At 47.5% G+C, this 18,413-nt stretch overlaps 1 protein-coding gene across 1 annotated transcript in view; it reads right to left on the reverse strand.

Moving 5' to 3' along the window:
* The window catches only part of LOC311239528 (uncharacterized protein), a gene marked incomplete at its 3' end in the record, with an annotated part of 129,759 nt that extends 111,634 nt beyond the window's left edge, over window positions 1-18,125 (reverse strand). Inside the window, exons 1-3 of the mRNA XM_084327847.1 lie at window positions 18,011-18,125; window positions 13,822-16,379; window positions 10,322-10,444 (exon numbers count right to left, since the gene is read on the reverse strand). Of these exons, the coding sequence (XP_084183973.1) occupies window positions 10,322-10,444; window positions 13,822-16,376 (2,678 nt within the window). The 5' untranslated portion in view covers window positions 16,377-16,379; window positions 18,011-18,125. The remainder of the gene's footprint in view (window positions 1-10,321; window positions 10,445-13,821; window positions 16,380-18,010) is intronic.
* Between the last annotated feature and the right edge of the window lie 288 nt (window positions 18,126-18,413).

Consider the following 18,413-nt stretch of genomic DNA (forward strand, 5'->3'; position numbering starts at 1 on the left):
GGGTCTGTAGAGACGGTAGGTAGTGCAGTAGGAATGTCCTTTGTTGTGCACTCTCTATGTTGGGGTCTGCGGAGATAACAGTGCTCAATCCACAGAACACAGGCTCCTTATTCTCAGCCTCCTCCTGACTGGCTTCCCTCGGGATAGGCGTGGGCCACTCTCCTTCCGGGAGCTTTAGGAATGCTGGGCCGTCACTGTAGACATTGCGACGGGTGAGGTCATCTAGGGGCATTCCCCGGGTGATGACGTCAGCTGGGTTCTGTTTTGTATCAACGTAGCGCCACTCTGTTTCTCCGGTTAACTCTTCGGTTAAGTCTTGAATCTCGGTGACTCTGACTCCCACAAAGACTTTGTACTTGCATGAGTCCGATTTGATCCAGGCGAGTACTGTCGTGGAATCTGACCACAGGATTGTTCTAGACACCGGTATGGTGAGCTCACGTTGGATGAGCGTGGCTAGGTGCGCTCCGGCTAGGGCTGCGCAGAGCTCTAGGCGTGGGATAGATTGTTGCTTGCGTGGGGCTATTCTCGAGCGGGCGAGGACAAATGCTGTGTAGATCTCTCCCCCCTCTTCTTGGGCCCGCAAGTAGGCTACTGATCCGTATGCGACCTCTGAGGCGTCACTGAAGACGTGTAAGTCGATTTTACATGTCTCTGGCCTCACCGTGGGTGGGAAGTAGCTTCGGCGCATATTAACGCCTGGGAGTGAGTGGAGCTCCATCTCCCACTCTCTCCAGGTGGATGCAAGGTGTGCGGGAATGGGGTCGTCCCAGCCCTGGTCCTTGTCCCACAATGCTCGTACAATCATTTTTGCCCTGGTGGTGTACGGTAGAATACATCCTAGCGGGTCATATTGTCGGGCGAGTGTTGTGTACACACTCCGTCTGGTGGTCGGCGCCGCCGCCGGCCTTCCCTGCTCCGTAGTCAGGGGCTTGTGTCTGTAGTGAAGCGAATCTGTTTTGAATCGCCACACCAATCCCAGGGTCATCTCCTGGGCTTCTCCCGGGATTGTAGCCATCCAGGTCTCGCTGCTGGCTGCCAGTACTTGCGGATCGCTGCTGGCCCACTGCCTGAGATCAAAGCCGCCTTTGATCAATGAGGCGCGGAGTTTAATCAGGAGAGCCTCGGCTTCTTCCTGGGTTGAAAGGCTTTGTAGACAGTTGTCTACGTAGAAGCTGTTCTTTACGCTGTGTCGGACCTCTTCGTCCGCTGCTGGGTCCTCTGCTACATGTTTCTGTAGTGCAAATGTAGCACAGCAGGGGCTGCACGTCGTTCCGAAGGGGAGGACTTCCCATTGGTAGATGGCTGGGTGCTCATCTCCTGGCTTCTCTCTCCATAGGAACCGTAACAGGGGCTTGTCCTCCTCTACTAATCTCACCTGCAGGAACATTCCTTTAATGTCCCCGCTGATGGCCACCTTTTCCTGGCGGAAGCGGAGTAGAACGCCGAGTAGGGAGGGGCCGAGTGTGGGACCGGGCAGTAACTCTTTATTCAGATTTTGGGATCCGATCTGGTAGCTGCAGTTAAATACTATGCAGTCTTTACCGTTGTGATGGACCTTGTGGTGAGGCACGTACCACGATTCAGTGGTCTGGTCAGCCTCTTTAATGTCCATCTTTGTGACGTGTCCCGCTGTGATGAGCTTCTCAATCTCAGCGCGGTATACACTCTCTTGGGCGGGGTTCTTGGCTAAGCGCCGCTCCGTGTTCAGCAGGTACCGTTCTGTGGCGTCTGTCTTGGCGTGGAAAGTAGGCATTCCTTCTCGCCGCAGGAGTGGCGTGGCGTATCTCAACACGCCGTTGACCGGGACTCTCTTGGTCCCTGTCTCGAGGAGGTGAATGGCGTAAATGTCATCTTTAGAGCGAATGTCTTTCTTTCCGTTCTTAAAGGGCATTTGTTCCAAGGTCCATAACCGCTCTACGTGTTGCAGGAGTGCGGTTTCTCCCTCTGTGACTCGGGAGTGGAGACATCTAGTGGCTGTACTTCGGTTGAGAGATTTGGCGAGCGGGCCTTGGAGAGTCCATCCCAAACGGGTCTCGACTGCTGCAGGACAGCCTCGGGGTCCGGTATGAACCCGGTCTATCGGGACAATGAGGTCTGCATGGTCGGAGCCTATCAACAGGGTCGGCATAGCATTGTCTATGAGCGGGATCGGTAACTTGCGCAGATGTGCATATTTCTCCATCAGCTTGGCGACGGGGTATGTGTACCGCGACAGTCCTATTTCTTGGCTGGTGAAAGCGTCTGTAATCTGGTACCGTCGCTCAGGCTGGCCGCTTGCTGCGATAGAGAATGAGACATTCTCGCCCTTTATAGTCTTCAAATCTCGTCTTATTGTCCGAATTGTCATTTGGGTTTCGCTTCCCCGCAGCCCTAGCTGGGCCGCAGCGGAGGCGAGCAGAAGGGTCTTCTCTGACCCGTCATCGAGGACGGCGTAAGTGTCCAGGACTTTATTCTGGTAGCTTAGTGTCACACGCACTACTTTTAGGAGTACTCGGGCTCCACTGCTGCTGGCGGGATCGATGTACATGACGCTCGCTTTGCTGCTGGATGGTGCGGGTGAAGGGCGCCGTCTGTTACTGTCGTGAAGTATGTCCAGATGGGCTCCATCGCACTTGGTGCACCTTTTCTTTAAGCGGCATTCGGCTGCCATGTGTGAGCGCGCACAGCGAAAACAGCGCTTGTTGGACTTTATCCATTGACTTGCTTCCTCCGCGTTCAGCTTGGGGAAGGAGTCACATTGCGCTAGCCAGTGTTCTTTCTCACAGTAGGGGCACACTATCTTCCACTTCTCCGTTCTGGAGGGGGTACTGTGGCTCCTGCTGCTCGGTACTGACTCCGATTGGTGCATCACAGTCACCGATCTTCTTCCATCATTTAGTCGTCTGGTTCCTTCTCTGGAGCCAGGGCTGCTCCGTCCGAATGTATCTAGCCGTAGGCTGCTGACTTCTCTCGCCAGGAAGTCTGCTAGATCGAGGAGGTTCGGTTCGGGGCTATTCGGGTCTCGGTGGTCTCTCTGCCGCCTAAAACGCTCCTGTCGAGCGGGCGGCAGCTTCTCCAAGATCCTTTCCACATTTGAGTTGGCGTAAAGTTCATGCCTCCCCTTCTCTCTCTGCGCTCCCAACATCCCTACCAGGGACTGCACTCTGATGGACAGGTCGTCCAGTGCTCGATTGTCTATTGCTGGGGGTAAGCGGTCGATGTGTCGGATCTCCTGGATCACGTAATCCCATATGCGCCCATACCTCTGGTCCAATGCTACCAGCGCTGCTGTGTATGGGGTGGTGGAAGTCGCGTAGGCGAGCGCTATATTATGTGCGCGGGGTACCTTTAAGTGCTTCAGTAGGATGGCGTATTTATGGCGTTCATCCAATACATCCACCAACATGGTCTCCAGACACATGCGGAGTTCTGTATACTGGGCCCGGTTCTCTTGGGTGAAGTCGGGTACCATAGGCGTGCCAATGTATGACGCTGACTGTGGATACATCGGCGAGCGTTGGGGGAGAGGCCTCCTAGGCGAGTCTCCTCCCGCTCCTTGGTATGGGCTGGTACTGGCAGTGTACCATGGCCCGCTTGTCCAGGTGCTGTTCCTCGGTGCGGGTCGTGCGTCGTGCTCACCCGGGTATAGAGTCGGGGGTCTGTAGCGCAGCTCCGCGGGAGTATAGCCTGGGCTGTACCGGACCTCCTGGTCCGGTAGAGTACTGTGCTGTCGTCGGGCGTGGTTCTCCTCCTCTTCCTCTTCGTCTTCAGTTAGGTCATCCAGTGCTTGTAGTCTCTGGTTTAGCCTCTCCACAGGATATGCTGCTCCTTCCCGGTTGCTAGGTCTCGCTTGGACCGGTGGGGGGAGGTGGTCTGTGGGGGGTATAGACCTCGTCTGTTGGTCAAGTTCAGGGTTGTTTACTCGGCTAGGGGATGCCGCCCTGGAGGTGTGTCTAGACGAGTTCCTGGAGCCTCTGGCGGAGGGAGAGGGTGTTGTCCGTCTGATCAGCTGTTCTATTAGTTGCGCTTGCTGTCTGTCGCGCTCTGCGTCCCGTAGAGCACCAGCAGCTGCTCGCTGGCTGTCTGCTCGGTCTCGGGTCACATTCTCTTCCCTCTGAATGCGTCTTATTTCTAGACGTATATGCTCTTCTTCGCTCCGCTGCTGGATCTGCAGTCGGTCGCGTTCAGCAGCGGCGTTCAGGCTGATGAGGAAGGCCTGCTGTAGGGTCCTCTCTGCCTCGCTGGGAGAAGGCGGTTGTATAGGGGAGCCTTCCCTCGGGGTACTCCTTGCGGAGCCTTGGAGCTCTATCTCCACGGTGCTCTCCCCGTCTTCTTCCGTGCCGAGTTCTCTCTCGGTAGCGTTGTATTCCTCCCGGGACTCATCGGGGACTACTTCTTCAGTACTGGCGGGGTGTGAAGTCATGTCTGGTTCCCACTGGTCCCCACCGTGAACTTGGTCAGTTACATTAGAACCCGTAGGGGCCTCTATGGTCGGGGTAGTCTGGGCGTTGGGGTTAGACATACTTTTACTTTCTAGTTTTACCGCGTTTACTGTTAGTAGAAGACTAGGTTGTTGACTGACAGCGTAAGCCTCTAAGTACTGAGGGAGCCGTCGTTCGCGCTGCGGGCGTTGGTTAGGAGGATCGTTTCGTGGAGTGTTCATCATAGGCCATTTCAATATTAATAACACTATATTAATATTACACTAATTACCCATCCGGTTCGAAGGACCAATTGTAACTGAGGGGTACAATTCCCTGACTGTATTACTAGATATGATACTTACTACCACTACCTTTGTACTTAATATTCGGCCACCCAGTACTCGGCATAAATATATTATGATAAACACTCCCACGTAGATGAAACGGATCCAACACAAATGTACGAAGTCGAAGTATGTATTTATTACTACACAGCAATGGTGTGTAGAGCAAGCACTTAATCACTTAATTACATTTATGAATTGAAATAGTATGCACTTTTATGGCAAAGAGTATTCGTCGGTATATCAATAGAGAATGTCCAATCTCTGATGGCGCAGGCGGTAAATATACGACCTGGAATAGTTAAGGAATAACAGCAATGATACTTTAATGATTATAAGACTGGATACACTAGGAGGGTTAATCCGGTCGCTTGTAAGACAACAGGAGTAGGAGGGGGGGGGGGGTAGAGTCTGGCTGCCTCGTCCGGCCAAGGGTATCCTGGGTGAACCCACAGTTGTGCAGCTCGGTGCGCCAGCGATCCTTGGACCACGGATGAAAGCAGTTGGACTCTGTGAGCCGGCTCTCTCCGGTCCACGGGGGAGAGACGTGAAGCGACCTCGTCTTGCAGAGCGTCTCCTCACCTTGCGTCCTCTCCAGGGGGGGGGGTTCCAACACACGGCAGTGTCGGGGGTCTTTATCCATGGAATAATCACTGTACACAAAGCATAATCCGTGCCTGGGAAGGCGGGCTGTCGTCGGTAGAATAATCCGGTATACAGGTCCACTCGCTCGTCGGCTCTGGGGCTCCTCGGATGCAGTCTCACATGGGGTCGACCATCCTGGATAAGCAGCCAGTTCTCTGCCCGAACGATGGGGTACTGACTACGGTAGTATTCTCACCGCACGAAGCACTATATATTAACAGACTATTATTAGCTTAATAGACTACGTCCAACTCGACGATATAGTGCCAAATATGACTATTCAAATATTAATATACAATAGTCTCAATACCGATGGTAGGCCGAACTTGGCCTTACTCCCACACGTGGCGTCGCGGGGAGGCTTTACGTCTGTCACTCTATTGGAGGGTAAGAAACTGGACTGAAAAAAGGAAGTCCTACTTTAGTAGCGCAGTATATATACGCACTATGAACAAATAGTACCGTTAGTGGTGCGGTAGCCAGATTCCTACGCGGAACTAGGACTTGTTCGTACATGTTGAGCGGTACGTTTGAACTGGGTCTGGGGGGTATGGCAGCCTGGCACCAAGGTCTCGACCAATAGTAGAATGGAGACTATTATGGGATGTTCAGTAGGCTAGAATGGATATTCAATGCATATTGTACAAGGAATATACAAGGGATATCAGGGAATATTAGAGAATATACAAATACAATTAAATATATATATATAAATAAATATATATATTCGGTTTAATCTGGCCCTTCACAACAATAATAATAATTCATTTAATTTATAAAGCGCTTCTCAGTAACCCGAAGTCACCGACGGTAGGAAAAAAGAAAAAACAAAGAACCACCGGGTATTTAACTATACCTCACAGCGCCAATTGTTTTAGCCTTTTCCATTCACATGATGAAACGGTTAGCTTTACTATGCTACTTATCAACTCTGGGAAAACCATGCTAATACTCTAGTTTTTATAGTGTTAGGGGAGGTGTTATGCTGCTAAGGATGGCTCCAGTGTGTCATCGAGCCATGATTTCAGAGAAGAATCCTGAACACAAAAGTAATTTCAGGGCTCCAGAGTGCGCCTATTTGGTTGCATTTTGCAGTCAGTAAGACCCGAAATTATAACTAGGCACACCAGTGCAAATTAGTCCCTGCTTCTTCTTTTTCCACACTGTTTTTGTGTGCAGTGAAAATTCTGTGAGTAACGGGTCGAATGCGTCTAACATGCTTTGCATCCTCGCCATTCCTTTATGCCCACGGCGTGGTAAAAACGTTAACTAGCGTTAGTTGCTAACGCTAAGCTAACCCTGTAAACACTCACAGACACAGCAAGAAATCAGTTTTGTTTTTGTGCGCTCGCGTCCCATCCCTGATCTTTGGCATTGTGGGGGGGGGCACAAACATTAGCTTTGATCAATCAATTCGCTGTACATTTTGGAGCCAGGATCACGGTCTACTTAATGTACTGCCCAGTTTGTAAAGGTATTTTACTCTTGGGTGTGGGGTAGCCAGGCAGAGAAAAACATAATTTAAAATGCGGTGGGCTGTAGGGCAAATTCTAGGACAAGACATTCATGTTATTGTTACACAAAATAAATAGTGGGACCAGACATTCATAATGTTATTTCAAAACAAATAGGACTGAACATTCATAATGTTATTATAAAACAAATATGACTTAACATTCATAATGTTATTATAAAACAAATAGGACTGGACATTCATAATGTTATTTCAAAACAAATAGGAATTAACATAGGGGTGGACGGTATAAATGGTATAGAAAGTACACTGGTATGAATTTGCGCTACGGTATGGACTATACCTTGTGACCGGTAGAGCAGCTCTAAAGTAGCAATGCCGTAACCACACCAGTGGGGGACAGCAATGCGTGCAGGCTGCGTAGTCATGCCACCGAGGTTCAGAGGCTCCAGAACAGAGCCGGGGGTTGAACCGGAGCCCTGCCGGTGTGAAAGCGCCATGCAAGTCCTTCCTCTTCATTCCCAAGTAATTAGCTATCTTTATCTATTCTTCAGCTCTCTCGCTGTCCTTCTCTCCATTTATCTAACCTTATAGGGATGCAAACTTGTCATGTTACGTTGTTTTGATGTTACCTAGCGAGCGTTAACGTTATTTAAGCTAGCTAACGTTGATATAACTAAAACTACTACTAGCTAGACAGGGATGTATACATTATGTAGCCTAAGGAGTGTTAACGTTAGATAGCCGGCTAATGTTGATAATAAACTACTAGCCAACACTAACGTTATCCATCTAATGTTATCATTACAGGGATACAAATGTGTCACCTAGCTAACGTTATCTATCGTGTTAAGAGAGTACTGTAGTGTTTGAGAGAAAACAATAACTACTAGGCCTATGTGTTGTGCTAACAGCTTAACCAAAGCTGATTTATTTTTCCAGCAGAGTGAGACTGACGGGCGTCGCATGCAGCATATGTCATCACCAGTGTTGTGCTAGTTACTGTACACAAAACAGTGTCATTAATTTTTATATTCACTTTGTGCAGCTTGATTTTATTGTATTTCATGAAAAAAGTTTTTTTCAGAGATGGAAGTAACTTGAGAAAAGGTTTTGCATTTTTCTATTGCAGTTTTGCACAATACATTTTCTTAAAATAACTCTGTACTATGTGAAATATGTCCTAGTAATACAAGAGTACAGTAATAGCTGCCATACCAGTGTTTTACCCCTTCAGAAGCATTTATATAGACATTTTAAGATAGATGAATATACCGTGATATATACCGTTACCATCTATGCTTCAAATTATACCGTGATATAAATGTTAGACTGTTACCATACCGCCCAGCCATAATGTTATTTCTAAACAAATAGGACTGGGCAAGGCATTCATAATCTTATTTCTAAACAAATAGGACTCGAGTGGACATACATAATGTTATTTCAAAACAAATAGGACTGGACATTCATAATCTTATTTCTAAACAAATAGGACCGGTCCGGACATAATGTTATTTCAAAACAAATAGGACTGGACCATCATAATCTTATTTGAAAACAAATAGGACTGGACATTCATCATTAGGGCTGTACCGAATGTCATTTTTTAACATTCGAAGCTTCTATTGAAGTATTCGAACGAAGCTTCGAATGTCTATAAAAAACATTACATTTCTTTTTTTTAACTAAATCCTCAATTTAAATAAAGTGATTAAATTAGTATTTTTCTTTTATTAAATCAACTTTCTTTATCAGTTTCGTCAACATAAATAATCCAATAAGGGCACGGTTGGTATGAAAGTGATGGTGACGTCTTATAGTATAATATTAGTGTAGCCTAATCTTTAACTGCAACAGTGAAGAAAACCCCCATTGGTTTAAACAGATTGAATAGACAAAAAAAAGATAAAAATAAAAATAAATAATTTGTTTTATAAAAAATTCTAATGTTGATTTAGAATTCGAATGTCAACATTATGATCGAAGCTTCGAAGCATTTGGTACAGCCCTATTCATCATCATTTATTTATTCATCATAATTTATTTATTCGTACATGGAATTACCAGAGTCCAACAGTACATATTAATATGATCCACCATGTTATTTCAAAACAAGTTAGGACTGGACAATCATGTATAATCAAGATATCAAGATCACATTTCCATGACATATATTTTTTTTCAAAAAACGAAAGAATGATATACGGTAATTTCAATAAGGAACAGTGGGTCTCATTGTCCAATGGACTTACGGCAAAAAGGGCTTTCTCTTAGGGCCATTTGAGACCTTTTTGGGCAAGAAATGAATAGACAATATATTATAATATAATATTAAAGGGGAACTATCTTATAAATGACCTTTTCCTGTGTTTAGGGTTATTTTCTAGCTATGTGGACTTATAGTAATAGAATCTATGTCTCTAATTCTCGATTTGGCGCATTCTTCCAATTCTCCCCTCACAATAATGTCCCTCCCTCAAGTGAGTCATCTGAAAATTTGCCTATATGGGACATCATATGGTGCATTTGCATAATAACACCCGCCCCCTCTAGCTGCCCGCCGAGCGAGAGAAGCAGAGAACTGTAAACGCTCTGCGTCTCCCTCTCCCTCTCGAGGAAGTGCGCCACAGACAGCTCATGCTCCCGAACCGAGAGAGAGAGAGAACTGTAAACACTCTGCGTGTCCTCCCGGCTCAAGTCCACCACCGCGCTGCGCCACAGACAGCTCATGCTCCCGAACCGAGAGAGAGAGAACTGTAAACACTCTGCGTGTCCTCCCGGCTCCCTCTCCCGGGAGGACACGCAGAGTGTTTACACTTTATTTATTTTTTCCCTCTCTCTCTCTCTCTCTCTCTCTCTCTCTCTCTCTCTCTCTCTCTCTCTCTCTCTCATAGCAGCAGCAAACTAACACAACGTATAGACATAGGGTGTCTGTCTGTCTGTCTGTCTACACCCCCTCTCTCTCTCTCTCTCTCTCGACTGACTGTCACTCAAAGTGCTTATGGGCGGAGCCAGGCCATAACAGCCTGATTTCTTGTGGCTGAAAAATGATGGGTTTGAGTACTTGATTAGAAATATAAACCAATGCATTTTTTTTTTTAAACGTACAGATGTCTTCAATAGACTGACAGGAATTGTTTAAAGTTGCCCAAATAGTGCTAGGAATAGTAAAATAGTTCCCCTTTAATGTTTTATTGGGACGGTTGGTGAATCCCAAAATCGGCCCGAAAAGGTCTCAAATGGCCCTAAGAGAAAGCCCTTTTTGTCGTAAGTCCTTGGAGAATGAGACCCAGTGTCCCTGGTGGAATAGTGTGGTGCAGCGCTCCGGAACAGCGCCCCTGGTGGAAGAGTGTGGTGCAGCGCTCCGGAACAGCGCCCCTGGTGGAAGAGTGTGGTGCAGTGCTCCGGAACAGCGCCCCTGGTGTTAGAGTGTGGTGCAGCGCTCCTACCTGCTGTGGCGTTTCCTGCGATGCTGTTTCTTCTGCCTCTTCCTGCGTGGAGGAGGTTGAGGAGCTGCTCTGCCTTCATAGATGATCTCTACACTGGGACTACGACTCTGTCTCCTCCTTTTACTTTTTAGAGAGGAGAGAGATACAGAGAGAGAGAGAGATAAACAGAGAGACACACACAGAGACAGACCGAGAGAGAGAGAGAGAGAGAGAGAGAGAGAGGGGAATGAGATTATTAAGGCAAGATAGGAAGAGAGAAAAAGGTCTATTCTATTTTTAAACACAGACTTTGTGCAGAGCTAGTTCTTGGTTTCAAGGCGATCGAGGTGCTGCGTTCAGGAAGAAACATCAACTAGTCTGGTTAAATAAGAACAAGGTCTTAGGGTGGGAATCACCAGGTTCATCACGATACGATATCGATTATTTGGACAATGATACGATATTTGGCAATATCACAAAGTATGCCACAACGTTACGATACGATTAGAATCAGGTGCCTGCGATCGATATGAGACGATATCATAACACAATCATCATAACACAATCAGTAACATTTAGATCCTCAAAAAAGGCAACGAAAATATAATTTGACATTTATATTTTTGAGCTCTTCCAGACATTTAAATGAAAAACAATCTATGTCATCGCACAGACCGATGTTGCTGTAGCACGTGCAACATATATCTCGCACTGTTGAGCCCGTACTGCTTTTTAAAATAAGAGTATCGATATGAACAGATCTTTTTACGTTGCATCGATCCTATTGGATCATTGACAATTAGATCGATGTATCGATCTGGATCGATGTATCGTCCCACCCATAAGAATGAGTTCTCAGTCAACTAGCCTGGTTAAATAAGAATGAGTTCTCAGTCAACTAGTCTGGTTAAATAAGAATGAGTTCTCAGTCAACCAATCTGGTTAAATAAGAACAAGGTCTTAGCCAATTGGTCTGGTTAAATAATAACAACTATCCTGGTTAAATAAGAAAGTGTTTTAGTCAACTAGTCTGGTTAAATAAGAACAATGGGCCTCATGCATGAAGCGATATCAGAACAGATTTCGTTCTTAACTAGCATTTCCTCTTACTTTGTTCTTACCTGGGATTCAGCAAAGTTTTCTTATTGTTGCTTTTTTCTCAGGCAAGAACAAATTATAAGATTGGCTGAATTGCCAATGGCTGAATTGGAGTATTGCACAGTGCAATACTCCAATTCAGCCATTGGCAATTCAGCCGTTGGGTGGGGGGCGCTGTTGAGCGGGCCTGTGACCGGACCTAAAAGTGCCCCTGGCTCTGCGGCTGCATGCTATTGGGATTCGTTGGAAGCAGCACAGAGTCTCGACTCGGGACTTATTTTATTTTAGCAGCAGTTATCAATATCGACGAGGAGGACAGCGCGATCTAAGGGACATGTTTCATTACTAGTCAAGTGTCATTACTTTAGTTATCAAAGGTGGAATCTCTGGACGCAATGACATTATATAGTTTAAAGCTAAACTACGTTTTTCTTTCTTGTTAGAAGAAAGAACTTATTCAGTTATATTTGATTTGATCTTTATTTATCTCTAACATTTTCAACCATAAACACACACATTTGTAATAAAAAAAAAACTAAAACGAAATAAAATAAAATACAAATGCATTTAAATATATTTTCCTATGGAAGGAATAATCAACATGGCGCCAATTGGTTGACTATAACAGCACTGTGACCAAATATCCCTATACTAGCACCTTGTTAAAGACTTTTTTTTATATATATATATATTTATTTATTTTTAATCATAATTATTCTTGTGAAATCTTTCCACCTGGGAGCCTTTTGACTAAATCAATTTATTCTCCCCTTCTCTGAATGGTGTTTCTTATGACAATAACAACTATAGACGACAAAACCAAAGTAAAGAAACGACATTTGATTTTTGGGACGGTTACATTCACTTTGGGACGGTTAAAATTGTATTTCGGGACGGTTCTGGGACGGTGGTGAAAAAAGTTAGTCTGGAGCCCTGCGCGAGGCGTGTCTCTGTATGCAAATGACTTTGCGCGAGAACGTGCATCCAGTTTAGAATGAGTGGGATTCACCATTCAAAAAACCTGGGTAAGAACAGATTTGGACTTTAAGAACGGCTTGATGAATGTGGCGGTGGCTTTTCTTATTGTTCTCTTAACACTTTGGGTGCCATGGGTTAAATTCATTATCAACCGTAGGTTGCCAGCTATATTTAACATGGAGAAAGTCCCCTTCTTTGCAGGGCTATAACTTTTTAAATTATATTGCTACATTGCCATTATTAGGGCCCATTCAAAGTCCTATATGTATTGTTCATTGTGTAGCAACGTTAAACTTTTTCATTCACATATTCATAGTAAAGTATGGTCTAATGTATAAGTATGTTTTCATCTCTTTCTGCAGCTTTCTCCAGAACGTGATCTATAGCCCCAAATGCATTATATTGATGATGCAATACAGTTTTATGGCAATCAGCGCGATATAAAAAATTCCAACTAGACGTACTTCTAGAAGTTACTACACGTCATCTGATGTTGACCGGATGGGCTAGGGGGCGTTTATAATTCCGTGGGCAGCGTTATACCAATCATCTAATGTGGGTCAAATGTTGATAATAGCAGTTAGTATCGAAGACGGTAATTTTACACGCTAAAACTCACCCCAGTCTCCGCGCGCCGTTGGGCAATCATCGTAGAGTAGAAATGTTACCATTATGGGATGTAGATTTACACGGTCCATCTCCAGCTTGTATAATGGTATATACGTCCAAATCATGTTGTTTATCGAGTTATTGGCAATCGATCGCTATGTAGTGTGTCGAGATCGAGTCCTGCGACCTATAGCGAGTGCCCGGAAGTAATATGGGCGACCAGCACAACCTCTACTGCACTTCCTGTTAAGCGATTGCGCCGATCGGCCACCAGATGGCGCTCCTGAACCGCCAGAGAACTCAGTGGGTCCTCCTGGTGGATCTCAGGCCAGCGGAGGGGAAATATGAATCCGATTCCAGATTTTTGAAATATTGATATTAAAGACGCTGTAAAGCGTCCTCGGCAACTTGAGCATGGCCGGGAATGACGCTGTAAAGCGTTTCCTGGCAGTTAAAGTGTTAACAGACAGGTAAGCAAGAATATAAGAAAAATAATAATAGAGTATTGTAGAATGAGGCCCAATGTCTTAGTCAACTAGTCGGGTTAAATAAGAATGAGTTCTTAGCCAACTAGTCTGGTTAAATAAGAAGGAGTTCTTAATAGGGATGTTCGATATTGGCTTTTTTTTTGTTTAGTGAACTAGTCTGGTTAAATAAGAAAGTCTTTAGTCAACTAGTCTGGTTAAATAAGAAAGTCTTTAGTCAACTAGTCTGGTTAAATAAGAACAACTATCATGGGTAAATAAGAAAGTGTTTTAGTCAACTAGTCTGGTTAAGTAGCCTGGTTAAAGAAAAAAGCAAATAAAACAAATTAAACCTCTCCCCCTCAGTCTTACCTCTCCCCTTCCTCCCCGTGGTCGTCCCTCCTCCCTCTTCCTCTCCTCTTCTCTCTGGCTCTCCCCTTCCTCTCCTTCTCTCCGTCTTTGCTCTTGGCTTTGTGGCGACTGGGGTGTGGCTGCCAGGCGGGGTCGTCGTCAAGGTGACGGCTCTTGTACTTCCTCTTCCCCCCCGGCTTGTCCCCGTGGTGATGGTTGCCATGCCCCTCGTTGCTAGGGACACTGTGAGAGGCAGGGGAGGAGGAGAGAGAGGAGAGGGCGGAGCAACGATATTCCCACGGAGAATCCGAGGGGCTTCGAGGGGACGGGGATCGAGAATCACACGGGATCAGGAGAGGTGAGGGAGACTGGGAACGCCGGTATTGAGACATGGTTCTGATCATGACGGAATAGACGGATGGCTTTTGGTCGTACGAGGCAACACACCTCTCCTTCTCTCCACTCCTCTCTCTTCCACCACTCTTCCCCCGTCTTCCTCCATCTCTCTCTCCGCTCCTCTTCTCATCTCCGTCCGTCTCTATGTCTGGGCAGCTCGTGCTTGACAGGAATTTTGAGATCCTCCTCTCTCTCTCCCTCCTCTCCCTCCGCTCCTCGCTCTCCTTGGGCGAAGCCGGGCTGCAGACGCACAGCTCGCTCTGGTCCGACACCGTTCCGTTCAGACTGTCCGACCAGGAGCAGGAGAGCGCACGGTAACGAGAGTGTGCGGGAGACTGAGAGCGTGCATGTGAACTGTGCCTGCTTCTCTCCCTCTCCGTCAGTCCGTCAATGTTCCATGTGGATGGAGAGATTGAATGGATGAGAGGGATGTTGGGAGAAATGGAGGGAGCGATGGAGGGGAGTGGAGGAAGAGTCTCAGTCATCTTCCCCCCCGTTTTCTTCTCCTCTCCCTTCTTCTCCTCCTCCTCTTCTGTGTCGGAGGAGAGCTGGACCAGCTCAGGCGTGCGTTCTGCCATGGGTTTAACATAACCAACGATCAAACACTCCTCCACCACCACCTCTTCTTTCTGTCCCACCCTCCACTCTCCCTCCCCCGCCTGCTGATTTGCCGTTCGAGCTCGCAGATCCTGCCTCCCGGGGCTTACGGACAGTGGTCGCGGCGAATGGGAGGGCTCGGCCGTGGAGTAGGAGGGGCCTGGGGTCTCGTCGTCCCAAGCAGACAGGCTAAGGGAACTTCCCGTTTGAATGACTTCACCAAGTCCCGCCCTCCCCCTCTCCTCCGACTCCCCTCCCCCCCTTTCTCCTTCCTCTTCTCCCTCTGAAATGGCGATAACAGAATCGTCGTCTGAGCTGCTGCCGTTCCCCTCCAGAACACTAGATGGCGTAGACGGCTCATAAACTGCCTGGAGATCGTAGTTTTCCAAACTCAGTGGAGAGCGCGCAAAACTGACCAACTCGTGCAGGAAGTGGTCCGTCCTGACCAACAGGAACGGCCGCAGCTCTTCCCCTATTGTGGCCGCGTCCTCCAAGCCGTGGCGGACGAGGCGCGAGGTGATGATGCGCTGGACGATGTCCACCAATGAGCCATGGGCTCCGTAGAGCACCGTGAGCTCCCTCTCCAGCCAGGGGCGGAGTCTGTTGATGAGGGCGGGGTTCCGACGGTAGCCGTCAGCCGTGATGTCACGCTGTTGCCCCTGGCTACCGACCCCGGCAATGCCATGCACCTGTATCCCACTGCGGTACAGTGCGCGGCGGAGCGCCAGCATCTCTCTCTCCCTCAGCCTCCTGACCGTCCCGCCCTCTCGCTGGAGGCGCCGCCTGGCCGCCAGGCGCACCATCAGTCTCCGTGAGGCGCGGTCGTTAGGGGTGACGGGGTTCACCGGCCCCCCTAGCCCCGTCAGCCCTTCAAATATCACCCCGCGGTCTTCCTCCTCCACTCTTCCTCTCATCATCGCTCTCTCCATCTCCTCGTCCTCAGGCATGACGGGGGAGAATGAGGGATGAGGAGGGAGAGGCAACTCCGCAGCTCTCCTCCTCTCTCGCCCCCTCCCTCGTACTCTCCTCCCTCCCCTCTCTCTCGGTCCTCCCCCCCTATCTCTCCTCCTCAGCAGGAGCATAAACATCTGTCCCTCGTTCCTGGCCACCGTCGCCGCCACGCTGCCGTTGCTGGGCGCCGGCCGCAGGGTGTACTCCTTGAAGTCGTCGTGGGCGCGGACGGAGTGCAGGATGGAGGAGAAGGGCTGCTTGCAGAGAGGGCACTCCGCCTTGCTGTTGGACCACTCCTGGATGCAGGGGAAGCAGAAGCGGTGCAGGCAGCTGTCCAGGTAGGCCAGGTTGTTGAACCGGTCCAGACAGATGGGACATTTGGAGTCGGGAGACGCCTCCTCCGCCGATGCGGAGTGCGTGGTGGTGGGACGAGGCGACGCCTCCTCAGGGTGCGTGGTGGTGGTGGTGGCAGTGGTACGAGGAGCGGAGGAGGTGGTTTTCCTCCTGCTCCTGCTGCTCCTCCCTTCCTCCACCTCGCCCTGCCCTCCTCCTCCCGTTATGGGTCCAGAGCTGCTCACCCCCGCTGCGCTGGCCCGTCGACGCACACGCAGCTTCATCCTGGTTGGTGCCATCACCTGTCCATCACACAGCAACACTACATTAGACCAAACATCACCTGTCCATCACACAGCAACACTACATTAGACCAAACATCACCTGTCCATCACACAGCAACACTACATTAGACCAAACATCACCTGTCCATCATCACAGCAACACTACATTAGACCAAACATCACCTGTCCATCACACAGCAACACTACATTAGACCAAACATCACCGGTCCATCACACAGCAACACTACATTAGACCAAACATCACCTGTCCATCACAGCAACACTACATTAGACCAAACATCACCTGTCCATCACAGTAACACTACATTAGACCAAACATCACCTGTCCATCATCACAGCAACACTACATTAGACCAAACATCACCTGTCCATCATCACAGCAACACTACATTAGACCAAACATCACCTGTCCATCACAGCAACACTACATTAGACCAAACATCACCTGTCCATCATCACAGCAACACTACATTAGACCAAACATCACCTGTCCATCACAGCAACACTACATTAGACCAAACATCACCTGTCCATCACAGCAACACTACATTAGACAAAACATCACCAGTCCATCACAGCAACACTGACTACATTAGACCAAACATCACCTGTCCATCACAGCAACACTACATTAGACCAAACATCACCGGTCCATCACAGCAACACTACATTAGACCAAACATCACCTGTCCATCACAGCAACACTACATTAGACCAAACATCACCCGTCCATCACAGCAACACTACATTAGACAAAGTTAGTACACAATATAGAAAATAAGACAGGTCTCTTAAAATGTCAGCTGTTCGCTCAGTTGAATGTAGCATATATGTCTGCATATATTAAATTGATTTACTATTGACCAAGTAGGTTTCTTATCGGTTGAAATCCAGCTGTATGATTTCTCAGGCCTGGTAGCCCTGATGGGCGCTTAGCATGAGAGCATCCAAAATAGCTATTGGGTCAAATAGTAATTACACTTATGAATGCATTGGGCCATCTTACTGCATGGGTCCGAATAACATTCCAAACACTCGAATTGAACACACAACCAGGCAACCAGCTGATAAGTTTGTAGAAATCGTGAGACTTCACTAGACCTAGTATGTCCTCCATGCTCTGTAAATAACTTATGTACATATACCGATATGCCCTAACAAACATGTTACTTGTTTATTGCACAATGTTACTTGTTTATTGCACAATGTTGATTCTATAATATGTTATTTGCACATCGTTGCGGGCAAGACCACCCGCATTTCATTGTATACTTGTATGCCGTGACAAATAAATCTCTTGACTTGATCCTCTCAACCACACTAGAACACATCTTGCAACACAACCAGATAAGGAACATGAGCTCACCGCCCAGCAGAGCCCACTAACGTCGACCAGTGTGTTGCTACTTGCTACTAGCAGGCATCCGATATCTGATAGTAGCACAGCAGACTACGAACGAACGATACGTAAAATCATATAAACGTATATACATGACAACGGTCCAATTATTTGTATTAACGAATAGAACAGTTTTGACCTTATTACACCGACTGGTCGCGTCGTTAGCTAGCATGCTAATGTTAGCTAGCATGCTAACGTTAGCTTAACTTCCTCCCCCATCTCTCACCTGACGAGGTTGTTATTCTCCTCCTTATTTCCGCACCGCCGGCCACGTTCAAGCGTGGTTACGTTTCTCGAGTAGCGACACGGTGTGTTCGGGATGTATTTGGACCGTAAATAACAGTGGAAATGAAGACATTTGTGGGGAAATGTGTCTGCGTTTTAAAACCAAATAAAATATCAGACGGTTGCGAGTGAAAAGCAACGGATGCAAGCAGCCAAGCGCGAGAGGTCCCGCGGTGCACACTGGGAGGTTCCGTTTTAGTCGGGGACCGAAAGTAAACGCGCGTGTCGTTGAGGCTTCCCTCTAGTGGCCAGGAGAGGTACAGTACAATGAGCAATGAATGAATGAATGACAACTTTATTTAACAGATTGCAGAATGGGTACAATACAGTACGGCTCAATACAT

Source organism: Notolepis coatsorum, assembly GCF_963971535.1.
Source record: "Notolepis coatsorum genome assembly, chromosome: 1".
Taxonomy (NCBI): Eukaryota; Metazoa; Chordata; class Actinopteri; order Aulopiformes; family Paralepididae; genus Notolepis; species Notolepis coatsorum.